Here is a 26,595-nt window from a genome sequence, read left to right as displayed (position 1 = left end):
ACATGGTAATTTATTTATCATACCTACTTTGTTCTTATAAATACCTTAGTTACCTACCTACGTATAATATAATAGAGATCTCAGTTGAATGCATTACTCTTTGACAGCCAATAAGTTTTTAGTTACGTCCCTTCCTACAACAGCATTTAATAAGTGGAAATGGCACTTGTAGAAATGTTCACTAACGAGAGAGTATATATGATTTTACAAGAAACGTTTTGAAAACGCAACTGTACGCGTCAAGTCAACAAAATTAAGTATACACAAGAAATACCATTACATAGTGGGGAGGCGATATGTGCTTAGGTGCGAACTTTAGGGGTAGGCACACACGAGGCGTTAACGCTAAATCGCCGCTCAAATACGGAGGTGTGAAAAGCCCCATCGTGGCTTTCTTATTGTGGACTAAGCCGACCGGTCTAATAAATTCGAATGACCGCTACCCGTTGCCGTCGTGATCTATGTGTGCTGCTTAAGGCTTAGCTTTTAAGCTCCATTCTCCTAGAATATTATTATGATTAGTTGCTGCTAACTGCTAACGTTAGGTCTGGTGCTCAATAGGTGCTCATTTTTATCGTCCTTATTTTATATCTCAACTCGATCAGATTCTATTGTACGTTGTATTATAGACTCTTTGACTATTTGGTTTGAAGATTAAAATATAAAGTGTTAGACATGCAGAATATATAAAGCTCCAGATATTCTGTGCATCTAGAAAGTACCTACTTTGGCATTTTAGATTTCTGGATAAGAGCTCTAACGTTTCTATGAGATTTGAAATCCGAATCATTATTATTAAGATTTATGTATTTAATAATATTCGTAAAATCTTTATTCAACGCCTATAAATATGATATTGAAACATCGTCTAAAAAAGGTTTCTAGCTAAATTGGAAACTCTATACTCGCTTTACGTAAACATGAATTTCTATTCAAAATAATTTAAAGCGTGTTAAGGAGACAGACCCAGTTAGCCATATTTAAACAAGCCAATTGGAATTCCGAGTCAATTGCAACATTTACATACATAGGTAGTCTAATATAAACTCGCTTACTTATTGAGTTTATCTCTTCCTTCTAAGAAAATCTTGTGCAACGAGCTGCGACTAAATCTTGTTGTAGATCTAATTTGTTTAAGTCTAAGTATAGCGTTTATCTACCCGATTTACCTAAATTAGCAAACCAGTCAAAATGGCGAACAAGACCCGAGGGCTATAACGCAACGTATTCCTAGCTGCAATCACCAATAATGTTGAAGATGATTATAATCAATTTTCAGTGATTTAAGTATTTGAAGACAAAAAATATATTGTGAAAATAGATATACCTAATTAGGAATATTCTCTCCTAATACTTATCATAATCAAATGATCATAATATTAATAAAATGTAATATGATCAATGATCATAACTTTACACTTTCTTGGAGCTACCTATAAGTATAAGATAAATTAGTGACCTCTGACAGAGTGAACTACCTCTGATCATACTGAATCTGATGTCTATCAAACCATTAGGTACTATTAAGAGTTCGAAAGGCGACTATCTGATTTCAGTTCAGTTCAGTTCTGATAGTAAGTTAACTTCATAGACAGTACAAATTACAATCAGAAGAAAGTGACATTTTAAATGAGTCTGCATTGTGCAAGTGTACTACTCGAACTGAACTTTGTTATGAAAACACATCTCTAATTTTTTATAATAAGTAAGTACCTTCCTAAATCTAAATAAAAAAAGAAACAAGTACCTACCTACATGTGCTCGTAAAATAATGAATAGCGTCGTCAAAAATTACCGCTCCCCCCTTGATATATCGAATGTCACATGCGTGTCATATCGGGTTACGTCTGAACCGCGCGTAGTGGAGTGGAATTAAGCAATTTAACACGAACACCAATCAGTTAACTGTGATAAAAGGAAGTAAAAATTATCGTGCTGAAAGGACGGATATTGATTTACGGACGGAAACAGAAGCTTTTAAAAGCGATATGGATTTACCATACTATGATAACATTGATAACTAAAGTAAAGGTGGTATTAGATGGATCGTTTTCTTCAGTTTTTGATGCGCATTTTAAGTGAAAAAATTAAGATAAATGACAAACTGCACAACTGCAACGAAAGATAGATTAAAATGTTAAAGCACTTCAAGAATGAAACCGGTAAGGTTGGGATCTCGGTTGAAGAAATTTAAACGGAAGACTACAAATAATGTCAATTACTGAACGTTACTTTGCTTCATCATAAAAGACGCTATAAAATACAATGTCTCCAATCAATTAGGCCCTTATCAGACCATCTATAGCTAAGCTGAAACCCATTGTTATGTCTACAATCTACATGGCTAAAGCCATGGCGTAACCAAACAAGTTTCTGTAATATATGCGTCGAATCAGTTTTATTAACAACACAGTTCAATGAATAATGCCTAAAAGCTCCTAATCATGGCAAAACATGTTTTAAATAATCGACTTAATTACGGTATGTGACATGTTCATTTTGTTCTCTTATCTAGTGCGAGTCTAATTAAGTAATTAGTAAGCTAGGAGCGAAGCCTCCCACGCGCTACCTTCTGAGGTATTTTGATCAACAAAATAAATTTACCTGCCGAGATAATCTTTATACAGCCCCGAATCAAAGCTAAATCAATGGTAGTTCTTTCGCCGATGATGTTAAAAAATGAAAGAATCCTTTGTTACGCGTTGGAATTACAAAGGAGGGCCGCGGAGCGCTCACGTTTTTTGTCATACTAATTTCAGTATCCCTAACAGTCCCATTTTCTTTGCTTACACAATCATCGCTAAGGATAGCTAGAGCTCGATGTGCTAAAGAAATCATTGCATGCTTATTTTTTATCGACCGAGATTGCGAAGGGCTATAAATGGCAGGGCCCAGCCTCAGGCGGGTGCCATTTGCAATCGGTTATGGAACGACCGCGAACCTCTTTTTACATTATAATCGGTCGCCCGGGCTCACTTCTTTTTTTGAGACATCCAGATAAGCGGTGACTATAAATGGCAACGGATGCAAAGAGGTCGCATACAATATATTCCTTTGACGACATTAAAAATTTTCCGCAAACGAATACAAGGTTCGATGTTCATCGAGTTGCAAACACTCAAGGTGGTTTTATTTGTAGTCCTTTTAGCTGGAAACAAGATGAGCCTGCGGTGTTGACTTACATGGAGTAAAAGGTATGATGGATGGATTCGAGACGTAGCTATCAAGTCGGTAAACCGGGAGACGCCAACGCGAGAGTCAAATTACAAGACAGCCCGTGCCGCCTCATTAGCGACGCATCGCGTTATAACGTAAATAATAACTCGACGTCAATGCGTGAAGACGACGACGTAGCTCATTTGCATAAAAATAATCGAGAATCACGGGTAAACAAACAATCGATTTTTTATACGACAAAATCCGGTATAAAGACACCACAGTGACTTGTAACAATAACATTTTGAGATGGGTTAACAAAAATGTTAGGTGCCATTACCATTTATTGTCAGCGTGGTTCCGTTGGAGAACAACGCACAATTTATATAGATTTCAATCTATCGATATTAATATTAGAAGGGCCTATTATGATCGACGCAGTGTGGAGGTTGAGGGACATTAAAATGCAGCGCGTGCGACGCCGGCCCGCGCCCGCGCATCCTTCTATAATAACCAGACGTCTCTAATGCATTATTCAACGAATTCTGCTTTCTTCTCAAATACCGAATTTGTTGACGAAAGAGCGAATTTCAAGACCGTATTCCGTTAGATATTTAAATGGGAGACAGATTCCACAGAACAAAGGATAAGGATTGATAGAATTTTTATTACTATAATAAAAACGTATATTCATTTGTAGAGATGTAGTGAATAGTGATATGTACGTATTAATTATGCATCGGTGGCTCGGCTTGTATTACAGGTTATAACTCTTTAATTAGCGCCCGGGAGGTAGTGCGAGGCGTCTCCGGGAACGAATTGAAAAAATAAACAGCCACAGCACAAAGAATGCCTTCATCTGACCTGCCGACACAATGCCGACCTACATACGGACTACGGTGTTAATTGCTTGTTTTTCATTCAAAGAATTCTTCTGTTCAATGAAATCGTAACAAATTGTTGTTATTGTGTTATCTTATCACCTATCACGCCTGGTCTCAAATTGATGAAATTAATGAAATTTCTTTGGTTTCGACATTTACTTAAATCTAAATATATAAAAGGAAGAGGTGACTGACTGACTGACTGATTGACTGACTGACTGACTGACTGACTGATCTATCAACGCACAGCTCAAACTACTGGACGTAATATGTTTACTTTCATAAATGATGATAATTTTTTTTCATGGGTACATGTTTTTTTAATTGAAAATATGACAATAAGCTAGCCTTATCTAATAACTATACAAATCGTGCCCGCGTGGAATGGTGCCAAGAATAATACTGGCTGCATTTCCGCGCTGGACAGCCAGGCTGATCCGTTGCGCGAAAAATGAGCCAGCCCTAACTGTCACCAGATGAGGCTAAAAAAATTTAGCAATAAGAAAATAAGAATAAATATAATTATAAATAAATATATGTATAAATAGCTTACGCCCGCGACCTTCTCCGCATGGACTACATAAATTTCAAACCTCTCTTTTACCCCTTTAGGGATTGAACTTTTAAAAATCTTTTCTTAGCGGATGTCTACGTCATAATAGCTATCTGCATGCCAAAGTTCAGTCCGATCCGTCCAGTAGTTTGAGCTGTGCGTTGATAGGATCAGTCAGTCAATCAGCTTTTCCTTTCATATATTATGTAGAAAATTATTAGGTAATATTCGAACGCCTTTCATACATTTTCTAATTCAGATTCAACTTCCTTATATCCTTTATCATATTACATATCTTCTTTATGTATACCATAAACATAATTTTATACTGGAATGAGCAATCTAAGCTCTGAGTAATTGGATATTTTAGGTTCGCATTTTATTCGGCCGAATAAGCATAGAATGTTGTTCTAATCGCGTGAAAAACAAAGCATTGCAAAATAAGTCGTACATACCTACTTCAATTATATTGTCTTCTCGTTTTGTTGGTTGGTCAATTAATTTAAAATGACTTGGCATTTTATTGGCACGACCTTCAGACTTATTCCGTTCACAATTAATATCAGTTTTGTGAATAATAAATTTGTGTTAAGCTGCATTTTGCTTCATATGTACCAACACGAGTATTGAGGCTATTAATTCAAATAAAACACGACCGCTGTTGTAACTTCTTTCATTTAAAACTAGGCCATAATCATTACTATTAATCAACGGTAAAACGTGAGGTTTTTCTTCGGCTATTATCTTATTGATCATTACTTTTATGGCATTAATTATGTTTCCAATGATGTTACACGAAAGGGTTTTAATTTTTAACATTCAGTATTTATCTTTGTTATTAAGAACAAAAACAATATTAAGCTCTCTATGTTGTGAAAATTAGTAGGTGTGTATATTTATAAATAAATATTATGTTGAATCCGTACAGGCAACAATTTGCGAAAGATTTAAATACAAATCATTAAATACATCATAAGATAAATTTACATACGTATAGTTTTTTTATGCACAGCCTTAGCAAAAATTTCCTTGATGATAAAAACAAGTTGTAATTTTCATGACGCAGTTTTTGGTAAATCCAGTGTCGATCGATATACGTATATTAAAAATAATATTTAGAAGGATTTTATAAGATAAGCTCTCTCAATGTTTTTTCTTTTCTTAAAAATACATAGTATTTACCATTTGGATTCTCAAACGAATTTTTCATTACTAGGTTTAGGTATCCTGTGGGCTTGTATAAGTACGCTCTGTATTTCAGATACAATACTAAGTATATCCTGTATACTAGACGTAGTACAGGCAGACCGTGGACACATGGCAGTGGATTGGATTACCCTAATAACGGCCAGACATGTTATCTTCGTGATTGAGCTTCAAGCACATCATAAAAATATTTCTATGTACACACTGTAGTACGAGACGAAAGATGATAGTAATGTTCCACGATATCAAGTGCCTTGGGAACTGAGATTTAATGTGTACCATACGGACAGTATAGGAATAAAGCTTAGGTACTTATATAAGCCGTGACAGCCTAGTGGCTAGGACGTCCGCCTTCTAATCGGAGGTCGAGAGTTCGATCGCGGGCACGCACCTCTAACTTTTCGGAGTTATGTGTGTTTTAAGAAACTACATATCACTTGCTTTAACGGTGAAGGAAAACATCGTGAGGAAACCTGCATGCCTGAGAGTTCTCCATAATGTTCTAAAAGGTGTGTGAAGTCTACCAATCCGCACATGGCCAGCGTGGTAGACTATGGCCAAAACCCTTCTCACTCTGAGAGGAGACCCGTCTTCCGTAGTGAGCCGGCGATGGGTTGATCATGATGATGATGATGATGATGACTTATTATAGAACTCTAGGTACCACATTTTGTTTCAAAGGAAAGAAAGGTCTTTTAAAGATTACCGATCTCCTCCTGAGAGACAGATAGGGTTTACTAAAATTATAAGGATAGCCATCTTATGATAATTTTACACGATAACTATAAAATATACTTCCCAAATTATGTTCCAAATGTCACGAACAATAATCAGCATTGCCTTTATTAATTGAAATCTTCTTTGAAGATAATATACTAAAATGTTCGATGATCGAAGGTCAAACTATAGACATAATCAAATCTACTGTGTGTATTTTGATCTCAATCATTTGCGGTAAATTGCTTTTTATTACTTTCAATATCTCTTGTAGTTATAGATAAGTTTGTAGCACCCCAATGTAATTCTATTGCTCGATATATTCGTAATTTGATAGCACGGCATTTTCAATGAGCTTCAATAGGCAAGGCAAGGCGAGCGTCTCGGACGGAACACGTGTCGTTGATTGGCCCCAATTGGCGGGCGAATAAAAACAATCGTCGCTTAAAAATAACAGTGATTTCATCCAGCAACATGTGATGGATGTTTTCTCTTAGTGGAACGGAGCGTAGAGTTCCCAGGCATGGCATGTGAAATGTCCTGGCGCCGCGGTCCCATGAACTGCCGAATCGCTTTGGAATCGCTAATGACGTAAACGAAACCACATATTGTACAGAGCAAAGCGTAAACTATTATCATAAAGACAGCTTTAAGGAAGTACTTGGCATGTTTAAGACCATCGCATTTCTAGGCGAAGGTCTGCGTCTCATTAGATCTCATAAACAGAGCTTAGATCTAAGCTTATCCAATCAAAATTTATCCAGAATGTACCAGTAGGTATTCTAGGCACCATTCCACGCGGGCATGATTTGTAATGTAATTAGATAAGACTAGTCTTAAGTTTTATTATAACACTAGCTGACGCCCGCGACTTCGTACGCGTGGATCTCAGTTTTTAAAAATCCCGTGGGAACTCTTTGATTTCCCGGGATAACTGGTAGTCTATGTCACTCTCAAGATCTTTAACTATAGGTACCCATGTAAAAAATCACGTAGTCGTGATTTTCAATTAGAACAAAAAAACGAATGTACCAGAAATATCGATCCTTCTCCTGCCTTTAGTATTATTTTTGACACTTTTGTATGGAAAACGTAGAGGTGCCTTGCAAGTTGCTGGGTGAACGTTATAGCTCGAGGGCATAGCTGTTTTTTATAAGGACAGTGAACTGAGGAAGCTTCCCGGAACCCAGGGCCACGGCACAATGCTCTAGTTAATTCAATCTGCCATATGGGAGGCGGCACTTGGGTCAGCACACTGTAAGGCCATGCGCTACACACCATCTGATGTTTTATCGGCCACTACGTAAATAGATAGTGACATCCGGATTCTGCGGTCAGATTCGTACCGAATATGGGTCGAATTCAGGAAGTAAAACCGCAAAAAGAGTTCACATATTCTTTTATCATTGTTTGCCTTTCGGCGTGGACATCGGCAACGTGTCTTTGTACTTCCGGCATTAGTATAGTGATAGAGACCGTTAATTGCATGTATTCACACAGGCGTCTCATCATCGGGATCGACGCAGATCCCATCTGCACGTTTTTACTGCGTAGATATATCTTGAGTTTTTGAGCTAACGCTTCGTAGGTATATGTACCTAATTAATATTTCACTTTCAAAACACGGACGGTGACGATATTGTGTGTGCTATAAATTAAATTAATTAAAATAGAAGTTAATTTTATGTAACAGATTCATAAATGGAATTATTACGCAAAGTAGAATTTAATAATAAAATAGAGTACCTACCTAAATAAACCTAAATTAAAAATACGTGATTCCTTTATGCTTTCTACCACTACATCGCTATGGTTTCTCCACTAGCTAAAACCTTGCAGAAGCTTTAATATGGAATTTTATCAAAAAGCAGACAATCATTGAAATTTAAATTTTAGAAAGCTTTAAAATATCAAACCAGTTGCTGCAATTTTTTTTTTTTTTGGTAATTTTGTGCTGGTTGCAAAACATACGATAACAATCTTAAAAGCCACTTCTTATGTCCAAAATCTACAAAACATGGCACGAGACCAGGACGCGGAGACGGCGACAAAAACTGGTATTCGTCATGATGTCAGCAAAGTCGCTTTTGTCGTAGCTTATCTATTATCTATTATGTGGAAACGGCCATTGTTAAAAGCGTAGGATCGTTTGTGCGTTGGCGCCAGGAACTGGATTGAATATTTGAAGGTGTTTTTTGACTCCATTAATTGAGCTTACTGATTAGCTGTCTTCATTATTCCACAAGAGGACGCTAAAAGGGGTTAAATATAAAATTATAGCAGCTTATTTAAATATTCTAGACTAGATGATGCCCGCGACTTTGTCCGCGTGGATTTAGGATTTTAAAGTGCCGTAGGAAGTTTTTGATTTTCCGGAATAAAAAGTAGCCTATGTCCTTCCCCGGGATGCAAGCTATCTCTGTATCAAATTTCACCAAAATCGGTTAATCTGTTGAGACGTGAAAAGCTAACAGACAGACAGACAGACACACTTATAATATTAAGTATGAATAGAATTAAGTTAAGTTAAGTTAAGTTAACCTTCAATATGATGTACGAGTATCTATAGCCAAGCTAAAGGTTGATTTGTGAAATGAACTGGTTTTGTATCGAACAAATCTACTATACTAATTTTTGGTTGTATGAATATTTGAAAGTGTAAAATTGGAATTATGAAGAGTGACGATTAAAAGACTAAAGCGATCTTAAAGAATTCGCCATGCTCTAAATGTTTTATTGACTTACACCACGAAAAGTAATTTAAAGTTTAGAGCGCGCTTGAGGCATTTGCTGAACTATTAAACTAATGAAAGTAGATTTTGCGTCAGAAGTCGCGTCAAGCAAAAATATAAAATCGCATCAATCATGGTCAAGCACATAAATGCTTGACTCAAGCATCAAGCAAACATTGAAAACGTTCAACATGCTTGGCTCAAGCAAAAATCTACGTGCTTGCCATCAACCCCCTCGACCGTCTCGGAAGGCAATTCTTTTATCTTATTTTTATCGTTCGTTGTACGCACACACATAACAACATTACGCACATCCGCTGCATTTAGTGACTGCACTTGCATTACCCATAATGCAACTGCATGGACAATTAAATAAAATGGAGGAGATGTTGTTGTCATCATAATAATTTCATCTCTCTTCCGGTGTAAAAGTAGTAGGAAAGTACCTACCAAGTATTTTTATAATTATTATTCCCATCACAGTTAAGGAGAGAAAGAGGGAACCTAAACAGGTATTAGAAACATCATACATGATACATCACCGGGCCTACTACCTACTGTATTGTTCAGTGTCAAGTGTGCCTTGTGTATATTTTATATCCATAGAATCTAAAGCTACTTTAGTTCTGTTCAGTGTGCATGTTAAATTTAGCCTACCTACTTATCAATCAGTGCAGTGTATCGTGCGAACGCGTCACATAATAGAGGATATTATAATAAACAGCCGCGTCCCCTCCGTCCTCCCTAATAAATATTAATGTATGAACTTGAGCCCCTCAATACTCCGATGCTGGTCCATTGACACTCAATTTGCTTTTTTGCCCAATGATACGCTCTTACACTTTGTTCTTAAACTCTTCAAGCACTTTTTGATTAGCGCCGCTTTTATAATGAGGCTTTGACGATTTATTGTTCCAATATAAAGGGATTTTCTTAAGGGCCCCCGCTCAATTTTGATCAGGCTATTTTTATTACTTTTCGAGGTACCTAATTTAAGTCTATAAATCAATAGACCATTGATTCACCACCAAAAGGTTGGAAAATCGATGCCATAGACGTCCAAGTTGTAAGTCGTCAAGAAAGGTTGCAAAAACGATTCCTTTATCAATTGAATTTTTCCTGCCGAAGATTCCAAGACAAAAATGTCTTTTGATCCTTTTGCCTCGTTTACTTTATATGTATATCTTTATTCTTTATCTTTATTATTTTTATTTATATATCATTATTCTTCAATGACTTCTACAGTAGGTATACATAGAAGTCATTGTCATTCTTATTTGGAAATGCACATGGTGTTTCCAGTGGCAGCAATGGCAGTCATAAATAATTTTGGATAAACTATGGCACAAGTATGTATGCACAGTGTGGCATCATTACTGTGATGTTAAATTTTTATTTTAATCACGATGCCGATCTGGTATTATTGTTCTTTGTTCCTCAGGTCCTATTCTATTATTTTTATAGTAGGTGTAGAATTGTTTCAGAACAAATATTAGGTATGATCATGTTACTTAATATTACTTAACATTAAAAGCCGTGATAGCTTAGTGGTTAAGACGTCCGCCTCCTATGTGGGAGGTCGGGGGTTCGATCCCGGATACCTCTAATTTTTCGACGTTAATATATGAGTTTTAAGGAAGGAAAATAACGTGAGCAAACCTGTATGCCTGAGAATTCTCCATAATGTTCTTAAAGCTATAGCTTAACTACGGACAAACTTAAAAAAATACAATAATCAATTGTATTGTAGGAGTCGATTAGTCGAGGGGTACTTTACAATGTCACTTTTTGTGTTAAATTCACCATCAACAATAGCCGCACCCCAGGGCCGGAAGGGTCACGTGTCCTCAAACAGGGGAGGTTGCGAGAACAGTTTTCCCATGCGTTTCCCACGCCACCCCTAACCTGCAATGGGAATAGAATGGGAAACCATACTTGTTGGTTTTTGTTCCATAATCGCCTCTGTTAGCTTCGTTTCCGGGGTCATTAAATTAATTTCTTTAAATTCTCTAATGTTCCGGATGTGTTGACATATTGATATTGTGTATTGTGAAACTCATTAGACTTGTTATAAAGATGTAGATAACAGATATTATGACTTTTACAGATAACGCACTAAGGAGATCTATGCCCGAATTTTTAACAGTCAATTAAACTAAGTATAGTACGAGACAGGTTAACCCAATGCGGGCGAGCGTGGGATGTGCGAGGCGTCATCCCGCCTCATCCCCGGATTGCCATCTCGACCTGTCGCGTACTATACCTATACTAACTTATTAATTGTTAAGGATACTTCAATATCATTATCAAGAAAAGTTTTAGATGTTGGCTAACCAATGCCAAAATATAAAATTTGATTTAAATACCTAGGGGAAGGGTGCGTTCATTGGTCTAGCAGCGCTTTTATTGGACCACCTTAATATTTCAAAGACTAACCACACCAGCCAAAGAAGATAGGTACAAAGAAAGAAAGTCGGAAATCGTAGAGGAGTACAAGGTAAGATAAACAAAAAATCATAAAGTAGGACTATAAATTCCTTTCCAAGTTAGCTAATTACAGACATAATTCGCAAGGCACATATTACAGGATTAAGTCTGTACCGTTATTGGACTTATTGGAATTTCGAAAATCGAAAGCGTTGCCATTTTGATAATATTTAAAATTCTACAAGAATTTAAAAGCTGATAATTTTCTGCATGCAACCAAACGACTTGTTATACAGACAGACGGAATATTAGCAAATTGGCCGCGACGGTATTCGCCGCGGGCGAGGATTGTTGAAATGGTACGGGACCACTCTCGATGATTCGAAACCGGGCAAATTTTACCATAGTTCGGCATTCGGCAAATCAACTGGCCACAGTACCTATTCGACTAATGATTTTAAACTTATTTCGTGGTTGCCATATCACGATTAATCTGATGTTTTTATTTGTCGATATGTGGAAGTATTGTAAGTACTAAGTATGTATGTCGAATCCAGCGGTAGAATTATGCAAACCAAGACGACATCGAAGAGACGTTGTGAGTGTATTTTGCCGAACAGCTCGTGAAGTTCCAGCGAAAAGAACAAGAAAGTGGGTAATTCGCTACTGCTCTTGACAGCTCGAACTTCATCTCTCGCAGCACCGCAGTACCGTCGTGACCACGACCCGTGCAATTGGGTTGAAATATCGACAAATAAAAAGATCAAATTAATCGTGGTATGTTATGTACTATGTACATTGTACCCGTTATCTACATTAAAGTATTCGACCATTCAGAATACGGCGAATGTTTTATGTTTGGCAAATCAGCCGGCAGATGCGACATTCTATTACGGCGAATAGTCCGCCCTCAAAACACAAATCTCAGTGGGCGCTAACCATTTTGAGGCACCAATCACCAACCAATCACAAAAAACTATGTTTTCTAATTGAATTTCAAATGTTTTTTGAAAACATTTTGGATTTGAATTTCGAATGTTTTTCGTGATTGGATGGTGACTCAAAATGGTTAACGCCTACTGAGATTTTTCTCTATTGTATGGGATTACGTAACAGAGAGAGCGCTATACTAACTTCTTTCCGCGGATAGAGTACAGTAGGTAGATATATAATACATACCTGATAATATTATTTCTGTGATTCTGGGCGCGATTTCCAGAGAGTTTCGGGATCTAATAGATAGGTATTAGGTAATTATTAATTTATTATACACTCCTATTTCTTTAATAGAATAGGTATGATTAATTTACTTATCATTAGATAGATTTCGTCAAGAACCTTTTTTTCGTCTCAAACAATCTCAAAGAAATAAAAAAGCCTATTCAATGGATAACGTGAATGATTTACATTGCAAATACCTATACCTACCTAGCTAGATAGCCACGTTACAAACTGCTGAAAACCTTGACATTTAGACATAATATGATACCTACCTAAAAATATGTATTCAATTATTTATTTTGCATTTAAAATTACTTACAGTGTATATTATAATATAAACATTTTATGTTTCATTTCGATTATGTAGGTAAATAGATATATACCTACTCGTGCTCATTTGAAATGGCATCTTTTGATGACGGTAAGGTACTTAGGTACTTTAATAATTACTTTGTGCAGGTACAGAAATACATTTATAGGCACAAATGTAGGTAAAAATACCGGACTAAAGTGAACAGTCCAAAAATATTGTACTCCATGTTAGGTCTCTGGACATTATAATAAAATTTGCCTTGATGCTTAGTACAGTACGCGCAGAAAATAATGTACCTACATCACACATCGACCTTTAGAAGGAGATAGGGGATTTGTAGAGCATTGTCTCTGTCGTTGAAACCGACAAAACGTCACATGGGTATGAATGACAGAGACAACGCTCTGCAAAGCCGGAATGTTATTCTAAAGTGTATATTATTATCTGCCGCATACTGTATAGGTATCTAGTAAGGTAGGTAGTAGGTACCTAGGATCTAGGAGAAAAAACCTGCCAAGTGCGAGTCAGACTCGCGCACCGAGGGTTCCGTACTCGAGTATTTTTTTCTACATTTTGCACGATAAATCCGAAACTACCTATTTTGTATAAAAATAAATAAAAATTTGTTTTAGAATGTTGCGGTAAAGCCGTTTCATATGATATCCCACTTGGTATAGTTATCTTACTATGAGAATTGAAAATATGAAATGGTACCTTGGTTCATGAACGCATTTTAAGTTTTTGTTGTGATGTAACCACACGGTTTTCAGATGTTTTCCTTTACCTGGGCTATAAGACCTACCTACCTGCCAAATTATATGATTCTAGAAAACGGGAAGTTAGTATAGGTTTTCTTGACAGACACGACAGACGGACAGACAGACCGACAGACAACGAAGTGATCCTATAAGGGTGGCTTTTTTCCTTTTGAGGTACGGAACTCTAAGAAACTAGCCAAGTGCGAGTCAGACTCGCGCACCGAGAGGGTTCCGTACTTCAGTTGTATTTTTACGAAAGTTTGCATGATAAATCAAAAACTATTATGCATAAAAATAAATAAAAATCTTTTTAGAATGTAACTACAGGTAAACCCCTTTCATAATATGATACCCCACTACTGAAAATAGCTAAAAAGATAACAGTGAAAATACAGAGAACTAAGTAGGTAGGTAAACCTAGGTAAATATTTCTATAAAAATTACCTAAATGTTTAAAGCGATAAAACATTTTTTTTAAATTTATACTTAATAGTAATTAAGTATTTAATTTTTATGAGATAGGTACCTAATTAAGTATAAGTACCTACCTACTTACTACATTCTTACTTACATGTAATAAAACAATTTATTTAAATATTGTAATCATACCTGCCATTCCAGTCGCACTGATCACCGATCATTCCCGCCTCCGCAACGCATATCAGGCCCAAAACAAGAGTCCAAAATACTGCCTCTGGACCCATTTTTCCAAAGTACAAGTCCAATCAAAATAATGCACCAATACGAACTCACATCACTATATCTTTCAAAAAGTTATATTTATCAAATTCATATTTCGAACGCTGAAAACATTGTTTTGACGGAAAACAAACAAAGCGCAATTAAAAATCTGCGCAAGCGACAACTCTACTACACTTTCAAAACTCTACTAGTCCAACTTTCGAGCAGCGAGTAGAGACAGAGATAGACGATAACTTTAAGTAGCAGCTCCTCTACAGCTTTGCTAAGGTGTGAATGAGATAGATATAATAATAACAAGGTGAAGAAACAGAGATATATCTTTTTCTCCCTTTTATAATTGGCAAGCCACAATATACCTTATATACCCACATATAAAGCTGAAATTCTATTACAAAATAAGATAATTTATATAAGCTTTTAGAAATGGCGCGAAAGACCGTAGGCTTTTACAATCGACAATCTTTTTAAGCTCTGGGCGGTTAAGATCCCGTTTTATTCAAGTACGAAGCTTTTATGCAGATTCTTTTATGTTTTCATTACGATTAAAATTGAAATTAAGTTCACAAACGCACGATTAACATGAAATAATCATTTATATGAGATCTTATTCCCATTTAAATTTACTAAAATGAAAATTCATAGGTATGTACCTATAAAAAAAAATTAAGTAGATATTGGGGCCGATTCTCTTGTACACAATCTCTAAACTAAACCAAAATAACAGATCTAAATCTAGTGCTATCCTTTTCTGCAGGAAAAATTATGAAAGGGATAGCAATAGATTTAGACGTATCATTTTAGTTTAGTTTAGAGATTGTGTACAACGGAATTAGCCTCATTCTATAGGTTGAATTATTTAAATGAAACCTTTAAATTAAGATAAGATTAGCTTATCTAAACTTATCTTTTGACTTTCCTCAGTCTTTAATCGTAGGTAGTTAGTACCTACCTATACTTACCTACATATTTACTGCAATAAAAAACTTCCATATTTTATTACAGCGAAAGTTTCAGCTATAATGTCGCTGTATTTCAGGCTGTCGATCGACAATTTTAGTCGAACGTCGATGATTGGTGGAACACGTCGAACAAAGTAATTAAAAAATAATTTAGGAAACCTAGGTACCTAAAACTTGGTTAAGTAAAAACAAAAATATAGGTACCTATCTATGTATTAAATGATTTTGTTAAAATTGTATACAATTATGATTGATTTATTATAGTGCAAAAAATGTTTTATTTTAAAACCGACAAAAAGTACGGTAACGATATCAAGTTGTGCCATTTTCACTATAATTTTAGACTCTAATCCATTGTAATAAAAGACATACTAGATTTATTGAATGTTTGTCAAGTGTGGTGCAATGTACCATCCCCTTGTTTTTTTCGTCGTGACCTAGCACATTGTTTGGCTGGCTTTTTCTGCCGCTAAGCTTTTGAGATGATGCCTGCGCCTAATATTAGTAATTATTAGTTAAAATGTAGTTTTTACTGCTTACTTAATAGCTTGTTTAGAGCGGCATGACTTTCGATTTATTTTTTTGCTGTTTAGTGGTTTGCACTTGCAGCATCAATTAAGTACCTTCTACCTTGGGTCTACTTTTTTCTACAACAATATCCACTCGGGCATCAGCTAGTTTTAAGTAGGTAGGTACCTACTCGTATATTAATTGACTGAGTGAAGCGAGGTCTCTGATCTACTTGAGTGAAGTTGCACTTGTCCGTCTGTCCATCTGTCAGAGTCGTATAACTTATGAACGTAATTACTTCAATTTTAAACACAATATGTAAACTGAACGCCTTCAGCCGAATATTGCATTAAAAATATAAAAAGCTTTAATAATTTCAGTCTCATACGAAATGGCGGGCTTTAAAGTGGAGATTGAATTCGACACTATGTATGTTAAAATTGAAACGAAATTACGTATTTCATTTTTAATGGGCATCAGTATTTTTAACATAACTTCACAATAATACTCTCAGCATTTTAATAGGCGAACGTCTTCGACAAATCATCTTCAATTAATCTTTAGCTCTTTTTGCCTGTAATGTTAAACGTTAACTATTACCTACATTAAAACTAGGTATCTCATGGGAATTATATGGCTTACCGCGAGGTCTTAATTCGGATTTCGGGGCGAACCACTAGTGTTTTATGTAGGTATATTTTTGTGTGTCATAATTCCCTCGTACGATAAGTAGAGTAGAACAATGGGACCTCAAAATGATTATAGGTAATATCGTGTTAAAGTTTTGTTTGCGTTTAGATAAACTGAATCAATAGGCCGTGTTTGTTCGTCAGATAGTCGCTCGTGCTTGCTTTAGGACTGATTCGCCTTCTTATCTTACTACACAAATATGGGCTTGTATTGTCTTTGACCTGCTATCCTGACAATCTAAATATATAGAACGAAAAGGTGACTGACTGACTGACTGACTGATCTATCAACGCACAGCTCAAACTACTGAACGGATCAGGTTGAAATTTAACATGCAGATAGCTATTATGACGTAGACACCCGCTTCATACCTAAGTTCATACCTAAATGCATACCCTGGCTCGAACTCCTGTGCACGCCACTGGGTATGAGGCGGGGGGGTGCCTCGCACATCCGCAAATCACCCGCTTATCATAATTACTTTTTCGGACAGTTGTGACTTGTGAGCTGCTTGTGACGAACAAACATTATTCCAAATTCAATTAACTTATGATATGAAATGAAATTATAAGTCCCTAGGTACCTACTTACTTTTCTGGACAGCTGTTGTAAGTTTGTAATATCTACTAAAGCCTAAAGACGAAAGGCTTTAATGAGTGCAGTCCTACCTGTGATGACGTATGACGCTGAAACGTGGACACTGACAGTTGGCCTTGTCCACAAGTTCAAAGTCGCTCAGCGGGCTATGGAGCGGGCTATGTTGGGTATCTCTCTGAGGGATAAAATCTGTAACGAGAAAATCCTTAGGAGAACCAGAGTGACCGACATAGCCCAACGAATTAGCCAGCTGAAGTGGCAGTGGGCAGGCCACGTTTGCCGCAGAAGCTATGGCCGATGGGGCAGACGTGTTCTGGAGTGGAGACCGCGTATCAGCATGATTACGGCTGATAAGATTATCAGCGTGATTTAAATTTGGAATAGGTACATACTGAACTACATCTGTGTTTACACCATTGAGTTTGTACATAAAGCATTATACATCTTTTTCAAAAAGGAATACGCATTTATTATGCAGTTATGATTATTAAATAAAATTACGAAAACCGACGAGGCCCTATGAGCTTGATGCCTTTGCTTTTCCGACAAAAAAATATTAGTCTAGGAATTTGCCGCGATTTTGTTTTCTTCAAATACATAAACGTTAAGTTTATTTTAATTTATTTTTATAAATAAGTTAATGTTCTAAAAATACGTTTAATAAATGCTTATCTCATATTATTATTGTGTTAATTTTTTCGCAAATGGTACGAAAAGTAGAGTATTTTCCTCGGTGATAAAACTGTCTTAGTCTTGGGTGAACTTAAATCGTCACCCGCGACAGAAGACACTGCTTTATCCCCTTGGTAAATAATCTAGTATTCCATTTCATAACAATGGCTCAAGGTAGGTATCATTTTTAACATCACTTAATATAATAAACATCCGTGGCTGGAGAACAATGCACAGAGGGCGATATAAAAGCCGGCACCTCCCTTGCAAAAGCAATCGGCATAATGTTACCGTGGACGTTTATGTTATTGCCGCTAACGCTAGTGTGTTCTTATAAACCATCATCAGTGTCGAGTTGTCTGTGGCATAAAAATTCATGTAAGTTTATTTATCAACTCAACGGCTTCAAATCAAACCTTCCACCAGGCACCAGAGGTATAGAGGTATAGGTACTCAACCAAGGAATTGAAACTTTTAATTTCATTGTAACTTCAGGGGAAGCCCCTGATTTCAAAATTTACCGAACCTCATTTTACTTAGTAGGTACCTAAAAGTATTACAATGTATCTTATTGCATGTAGGTATATTGAGCCTGCGTTTTTGAAGCGTAGCTTTGTAAAGGTCTTAGTAACTCGCAAAAAGTGAACGAAACGCAAGTGCTGATGAATTTTGTTGACTGGGCAGCGCGTATTTTTTTCATACTAAACCAAGTAAGTCAGTCAGAGTGCAAGAAAGGTAAAGCTTCAGTTCTGGCGGAACCAGGGTGTTTCAACTCTAAAGTCCCACGAGCCCACGACGCCTCACGACTTTTTATCTAGCAATGAATATTCAAGTAGGTATCTAGAGGTATTGCACCTATCGAGCTACCTATCTAATCTGCGGTGTTCTTCCAATTTAGACTTTTATATGAGTAGTTCGAACTACCTTCGTAGCAATAAAAAATTGAGGTGTTGATTATGAATTTGATAAGGGCTTTTGTTATAGGTGTGGAGAAATGTCCGGATCACTTGGTGGAGACGCTTTGCGATTGTTCTAAAAGCTTTTGGCCTGCACAGCGTACATGTACAAACCCTCAAAGAACCCTGGTTGGAACTGTGTGCGGGTTCTCCAGGTGTGACTGCCCGGGTGATATGGTGTTGGATACGGAAACTGGCTATTGTTATGATTTAGACAACTGCCCTACGAAGCATATGAATGATTAAAGTAAATTTAATTTGTTTATTAAATAAAATGCATTATTTAGTTACCTGGTAATTTCTTTTCCCAAGATAAACGGTTTCTTGGTTATGAAGTAATAAACAGGCCAGGCGCACTTCGCATTTTTAGGTTTAGCTACAAGTACCCGGCGAGACCCTTCCACTTTTCGTCCATTGTCCGTTTATCCGCAGCGCAATGCACCGCACCGCACCGCCCCACATCTCATCGCAGTGCACCGCACTGCAGCTAGCGCAGCAAACCACACCGCACCGCAGCGCACTGCAACCCATCGCTGCGCACCGCACCGCAGTGCACCGCACTGCGGTACGCCGTACAAAACCCTATGGCATCTCCAAAGGTACAAATTTGGTCGATTTATGCAAAGTTAACGTTTGAATAGATACTTACACTAGGGCTATTATGTATTCTGAGACTATAGCCAGAGTGAACTGCTCTAGATAGCTGTTGTAAAGGCGGTATAGTTTGAACTTTGATTTTCTTTTATTGAGCCGTCCGTCGCGTGTCGTCGCGTTGACAATGTTAGACACAGTTCTAAAGTTACCCGTGACTATACATGACTTCTTCTTATTTTTTGCTTTATGGACTGTACTGACAAGTAGGTACAACACAAAACAAAACATGTCATATTATTGCCAATGTCATTGTGACAGCTATAAGACATCTATGAAAGAATGTAAAATAACCTCAAAACTAAATAATTTCTAAAAAAAATGATCCGTATTTGCCAACAAAATATATATTTACAGAACAAATCAATTTTCAGAAATGCATTGTTTAAGGACTTCGCTACACGAAACTCTAAAATAATCAGTGTTTGTCAGAAAAGTATAGCAAGACACTATGCTAGCAAAGAAAAGCATGAAAATAAATTAGAAAGGATATATTATGGGCCTTTAACTCCTCAAATAAAGGCTGTTAAGATATTTTCCGTGAGCTCCAGTGCTGCAGGGTTGGCAGCGCAACCACTGATTTTGCGTGAGGCTGCTAACATAGGAAGTACTTCATTGATTATAGCACTTTGCTCGGTGGTCGGCTTCTTTACGTTTGTGACTCCAATATTATTACACATTATAACAAAGAAATACGTGACGGAAATCCACTATGACCCTGAAACCTCTACATACAAGGCTACTACAATCAATTTCTTCCTGGCCCCTGTCAAAGTGAGTTAACTTTTGTTTTTTTCTCAGATTGACATCCTATTAGAATAGAGTGAGGGGATAGAGAGCATCTGTGTTTGTATACACACTTATGTGTTATGATATCTCCTGTCTAGTTTGTTAGTCTCTATTTAAATTGTCTGCTGTGGTTGAAATCAGGACAACATTCATTAAAAAATATTTTCTTACCTTATTAAGTGTAAGAGATTATTTTTATTCTAAGTTCCCTTGAACTGTTCAAATTAGCACTATCAATGGCTAGTGGCAATACATTTAAACCTAATTCATAGATTTTTGTTTTCCCATTGGTCTAATATTTTCCTGCAATTAAAACAGTACTCAAAAACAGAATGCAAGCAATAATCTCTGTGCTAATTGTTAGTACAATTCAGGATGTTGTTCAGTATTTCGTTTCAACATGAAAAGATAGTCATTGAAAAGGCCAGTTTTGCCTTATCTCATGCCATCTTTTATAGATACCTGATTGGTAGAATGATACTGAAACCTGGCTTTAATAAATATTGTAACAAGAACTTCTGACAGTGAACTCATGTTTCAGTTGGACTTCAAACCAGAGGATGTAGTAGTGCCAGATATCCCTGGAATGTTCACAACTATGACAGCTAAAGGCAAACCACTCTTTATAGAGGCGAGGCACTTCACAGACCCCATGTACTATGCCAAAATAATGGGCTACGACAAACCTCTGGACTTCAAACTAGGTGAAGATAGTAGTGATAGTAATAAAAGTAGTTAAGATTTGTTATTTATGATTTAGTGCTAGTCTTTAAATTAAAAATATTATTTAAGAAGTACTTATTGGTTTTTATTTTTGTTTAGTCATTTTAGTTCATTCATTTATTTAGCAGAATGAATTATTTATTTAAGTTCAGCAAAAAAATGCAATGCAAAGACGATAAATATCTAAGATATTGGTAAACTGGCTTGCCTGTCAAAAGGTCAATCATAATCCCAGAAAAATTCTGTTTAATTGGAATAAAACAAACAAAAACAACCTAACAAACACACCAAAAAATGCAAACTTGCACAGTTAGTGCCGGTGCAAATATGGTAAGGTATTTTCCCCTGCCAAACCATTATCACCGGATTTTCGCTTTGAATCTTGGCTAATAGTAGTGTTAATTGATTTTAGATATATTGAAATATCAATATAGGTCACATCAACAATGATTTGGCAGTAATTAATGCTCTGCGCTTCGCCTCGCCAGATGTGCGCCTGTCCTTAGTCTGCTGAACAACACATTTGAATTTGAAATGAAGTGAAAATATTTACTCTACATGCTATATTCAAAACATACCTACCATAAATATTTTACATTTATTGCATAAAAACATTTTTCCCAATGGTTTCTAGAATATGTCTATCAAAGATTGCAGTTATGAAATAAAAAAAATATTTGTTAATAAAATATTCATTTAATTCATTATTTCATAGGTATTAATTAACATTATGGTAAACGAAAAACAGTTGCATAATAATTTTCACTGACAAATCAATTCAAAAGTAATAATTGGACGAAATGAAAAATATATATTTGACTACTGACTAGATGATATTGCTAATTCTTGTTTTATGGATTTGATTTACTTAAAAAGTAACTGCAATAATATATAATTATAAAACAAATAACATTTCCTAAATACATAACATATTTACACATACTTAGTAGCCATAAATATATCTCATTTATCTAGACTTGGCTGGAATGATTTTAATAAAGTAGGTATAACAATAATTGCAACAAGATTTCTTCTAATTGTCAAGAAATAAGAACATGTAAACTATGTTAAAAATCGCTTATTCACTATTATATCCACCTTAGAACAGCCACTCTAGGGTGTATCTCAGAAAGATGTGTCTGTCTAGCCACACATGACACAACACTAAAAAATAATATACAAATTCACCATCCAGAGTAGATGGACATACATTTCTGAGTATACAGCTTAGGGTGGATGGCATGTCTTAAATTCTTAAAATATCATTTTGACTTAATAAATACTTTTAAAATCAATACAATATCAATTATGAAATCATATACAGTAAAGCAATCTAGGAAGCTCTTACATTTAGAAAAGTTATTTTCCACTGCTAGATCTAATTTTTATTTCAATTCGATTAAAACAAATGCATCTGTCCAACTTTTTTTATATTTATACTTAAAGCAATAGTAAGTGTAAGTAATTAATTTAATGCATAATAATAGTAGTATTACCATGGAATGTTAGACATTATTTAGTAACTTACTTAACTTTAATTTTAAATAATAATAAAAATTATCTGAAACATCCCTGATGTATGTTTTTTGTCAACTGTAAAAAATTCTATTGTATTTATTTGTAGCTTGAGCGACTAGTGGTTGCCCAAGTTGCTTCAAATTGGTTTTTGTTAGAAAATGGTAATACGACAAGATCGTTGACATATTATACTACAAATATCTATATGTGACCACTATTTTTTTTAATTTATAGAATACCTAGTGTTTGACTGCAATCAAACCTCCTGGCAAGTGATGATGAAGACACGCTTGCCTAGAAGATGCTTATTTACTCTTGATATTATATTTTCTAATAAGCATGAATTCAATGAAAAAATTTTTTTGTTACAAAAACTAAAAAAATTTAAACAAACATCAGAGATATGCCAGCTCGTGACCTGCACTTGCTTCCAGTCATATTCTTGATAATACTAACAACATTCGAACTTATAAGTTCAAAAATCACAATATCAGGCCCTTTCAGTCTCAGACCTTAATTAGAAAGCTGATTATGTACTTAATAGTTGCAAAAGGTATATAATCAAACTAGCTTATGCCCGCGACTTCGTTCACGTGGACTACACAAATATCAAACCCCCTTTTCACCCCCTTAGGGGTTGGATTTTCAAAAATCCTTTCTTAGCGGATGCCTACATCCTAATAGCTATCTGCATGCCAAATTTCAGCCCGATCCGTCCGGTGGTTTGAGCTGTGCGTTGATAGATCAGTCAGTCAGTCACCTTTTCCTTTTATATATTTAAGATTTCTAATAACATATTCGATTATGTATTATTACCTAAATATACCCTATGTACCTGTACATTATTCGATTTATTTCAGCAAAACTATAAAATTCAATTTTTCATGTGACACACTGGAAAAAAAATTAAACTAAGTAACTTACTACTCTACTAAGTAAGTTCCTTTACATTTTAATTTTGTAGTCAAACAAGGAACTCTTTGTCATGTTTGTCTTTCCATTCAGTCAATTGAATTAACTTATGTGTTACCCTTAAAGTGACCCTATAGGTATTTAACATTGGTAAAACCATGTCCATCAGATGGTACTTATTATTTTAATATGCAACAATAATTATTTATGTGGGCACCTTATAGGTTATAAAATCTAAACTGTGCATTGTCAAGTAGTTTCACATTTGAAGTTTCTTTTAGATTAAATTCTCTAGTGCAGCTAAAATACTATGCGATCAAAATAATAGCAATAACTTAGATATATTGTGACATTGAAACAACAATACAGCTGAGAATCTTTTTAAAACCAAATAAAAACTTAATAGAATTTTATAATACTATCAGCCGCACTCAGAGTCGCTAATCGTTACTTAAGATTGAGTTAAAACGAGTCAGATTTATATAGCTCTGTCCCGTTTAATCTCGTTCTGTACGGCTGTAAGAGTTAATAACGCAAAAACTTTACATATATACAAATAATTTACCTAGCAAACCACACTTTTCAAGTGACAATATTGACAGGTTGAGTTCATAGACGTTGGCGTAAACTTACCTTGACCGCATTGAATATCCATGCACATGAACTTAAAACATGCTTTTCAAATGTCCATTGGTAAATCAATCTACCATTAGTTTGGAATGTATTTCTTATATTCTTGTTGGAATGTGTGAGCTCAGGTACCAGGAGATCACACACATCAATTAGTTCAGTCGTAATGTAACGTGTTGTCAGCGAGAGAATGAGTGGCGTTTAGTTTATCGTCGATGGATTCCAACGCGGCGGCGCGTGCTCTGGCCCTCGCACGCCACTCCACGCGGCAGAAGGCGGCGGTACCCGCTGAGCCGAGGATAGCGAGTACGCCTAATTGTACTGATAGCGGAGCTCGTGATGAGTAGAAGAAACACGCCGCTGCAGCTAGTGACTGTAAACGATAACAAATTAATTAGATAAATGAACGTTATTAACATGTTATAATTTGTCATTGATATAAATTAAGAAGTGAATTACTTCTAGGTAAACGCGTCCAATCATCACTTTCCATCAGGTGCGAATGTGGTCAAGCGTATAATAAGCCTATAATGAATAAAAATATAAAAAAGAATAGAACCAAAAAGAAAACCTTGGTAAACCCTCAACTATACAATCACGACGATTAAGTTTTTATACATTTTTCACATTTCATCAATGTAATCCAAGGCAATCAATTAATGAATTAAACTGTGTTACTAGTTATTATACCCTCTGTCGTTATTTAAGCGTCGGAAAATTTTGTTAAACAAAATCAAACGGCTCAGACAGGTAACAATTCACAACAAAATCGTAGACATTCAATTTTGAATCTACATTTTTCTACACAAATTAAATTTTGAAGGTGAAATAAAATTAGGTACCAACCTGAGTGAACTTGAACAGCGCAAACGCAGATGTGCTGTTATCGGCGTACTTTCCACCCAAGATAGAGTAGATTTGCGTATTGTAACACGCGTCTCCGAATCCTAGCAAGAAGCTGCAGAACATCGCGAGGTGTGGGGAGGGTCCGATGTATGAGACGTCCATGGTATCGCCGAAGGGTGCAGCGTTGGGAAGGTTGATGAAAATGAGGAAGAAACTCGTCATGTGGATCAGGTATCCCATGATGACGACCGGGTCGCGGCCCCAACGGGTAGTTTTGCTGCCGAGGATACCGAATAGTGCTCCTCCTGTAAGAAAGTAAAATATTTTATGAATTGCTAGTTTTAATCATCAACATCAATCCCATCACCGACTACTCCACCACGCAGGCCAAGTGCGGATTGGCAGACTTCACACACCTTTGAGAACATTATAGAGAAATCTCAGAAATGCATATTTTCTGACGATGTTTTCCTTCACCGTTTAAGCAAGTGATATTTAATTGCTTACAACCCACCTACACAACTTACAACTCGGAAAAGTTAGAGGTGAGTATTCGAGATCGAACCCCGACCCTCCGAACAGGAGGCCGAAGTCTTAACCACTAGGCTATCACCGCTCTCTAGCACCGCGGTAGTTTTATTATTAAACGTAAATTAGATATAATATGTAAAAAGTCAATATAGCCATCCTAAACTAAACTAAGAGAAAGACAGATTTAAATGTACTGCTACCTTTTCATAATACTCCCTGCAGAAATGGATAGCACTGGATTTAGACTTTCAATCTCTAAACTAAACTTAAATTACCCGGACTTTTATGCTATATTTTTCCACAGAGAGCATTATGAAAGCGACAGCAATACGTAGAACAGATAATTTTTAGCGTTAAAGCTATCGTGAGTGATTTCCATTATCTTCTTCTTCTTCTAAATATATAAAAGGATTGACTGACTGACTGATCTATCAATGCACAGCTCAATATACTGGACGCATCGGGTTGAAATTTGGCATACAGATAGCTATTATAACGTAGTCATCCGCTAAGAAAGGATTTTTGAAAATTCAATCCCTAAGGGGGTGAAATAGGGGTTTGAAATTTGTGTAGTCCACGCGGACAAAGTCGCGAGCATAAGCTAGTACCATAGATGATTCCGGTTATTCTCACGTGTACCTATACTGTGAAAAAGGGCCCCGGATAGGTTCGAAACTAGTTGGGCTTACGTCGACTAAACACGGGTATAGCCGGAATCATCTATAGCCACTATGTCCTTTATAAATTGCATCCACTTAACTGATCGAACATCTACTCGTATATTATATGTATCGATACTGTTCAAACAAAGGTTATACAAAACACTCGACGGAACAATGAGCTCCCGATTCCAATGGCACATCTTGAGTGCCACTTGGAAGAACGTTACATTTACCGTAATAAGGCCACCGTGTCTATTACAAAATATTAAAGTACTGGGAG

General features: G+C 36.1%; 3 protein-coding genes across 3 annotated transcripts in view; 1 reads left to right on the top strand and 2 right to left on the bottom strand.

The window, feature by feature from the left end:
• The window catches only part of LOC117987408 (meteorin-like protein), a 60,490-nt gene extending 45,644 nt beyond the window's left edge, over positions 1-14,846 (bottom strand). The window contains exon 1 of the mRNA XM_034974419.2: positions 14,577-14,846. Coding sequence (XP_034830310.1) covers positions 14,577-14,671 — 95 coding nt within the window. The 5' untranslated portion in view covers positions 14,672-14,846. The remainder of the gene's footprint in view (positions 1-14,576) is intronic.
• A 5,140-nt stretch (positions 14,847-19,986) lies between these two features.
• LOC117987409 (transmembrane protein 70 homolog, mitochondrial) lies at positions 19,987-21,290 on the top strand. The gene is made up of 2 exons (XM_034974420.2): positions 19,987-20,478; positions 21,035-21,290. The coding sequence occupies exons 1-2, from the start codon at positions 20,026-20,028 to the stop codon at positions 21,230-21,232; spliced, it is 651 nt and encodes a 216-aa protein (XP_034830311.1). The 5' UTR covers positions 19,987-20,025; the 3' UTR covers positions 21,233-21,290.
• Positions 21,291-21,899: 609 nt separating this feature from the next.
• Positions 21,900-26,595, bottom strand: part of LOC117987405 (UNC93-like protein MFSD11) — a 29,904-nt gene continuing 25,208 nt past the window's right edge. Inside the window, exons 7-8 of the mRNA XM_034974414.2 lie at positions 25,123-25,427; positions 21,900-24,649 (exon numbers count right to left, since the gene is read on the bottom strand). Of these exons, the coding sequence (XP_034830305.1) occupies positions 24,434-24,649; positions 25,123-25,427 (521 nt within the window). The 3' untranslated portion in view covers positions 21,900-24,433. The remainder of the gene's footprint in view (positions 24,650-25,122; positions 25,428-26,595) is intronic.

The sequence above is a fragment of the Maniola hyperantus genome, chromosome 13 (genome assembly GCF_902806685.2).
Source record: "Maniola hyperantus chromosome 13, iAphHyp1.2, whole genome shotgun sequence".
Classification (NCBI taxonomy): Eukaryota; Metazoa; Arthropoda; class Insecta; order Lepidoptera; family Nymphalidae; genus Maniola; species Maniola hyperantus.
Note: the sequence above shows the minus strand (reverse complement) of the source record. Positions and strands in the feature narration are given on the sequence as shown.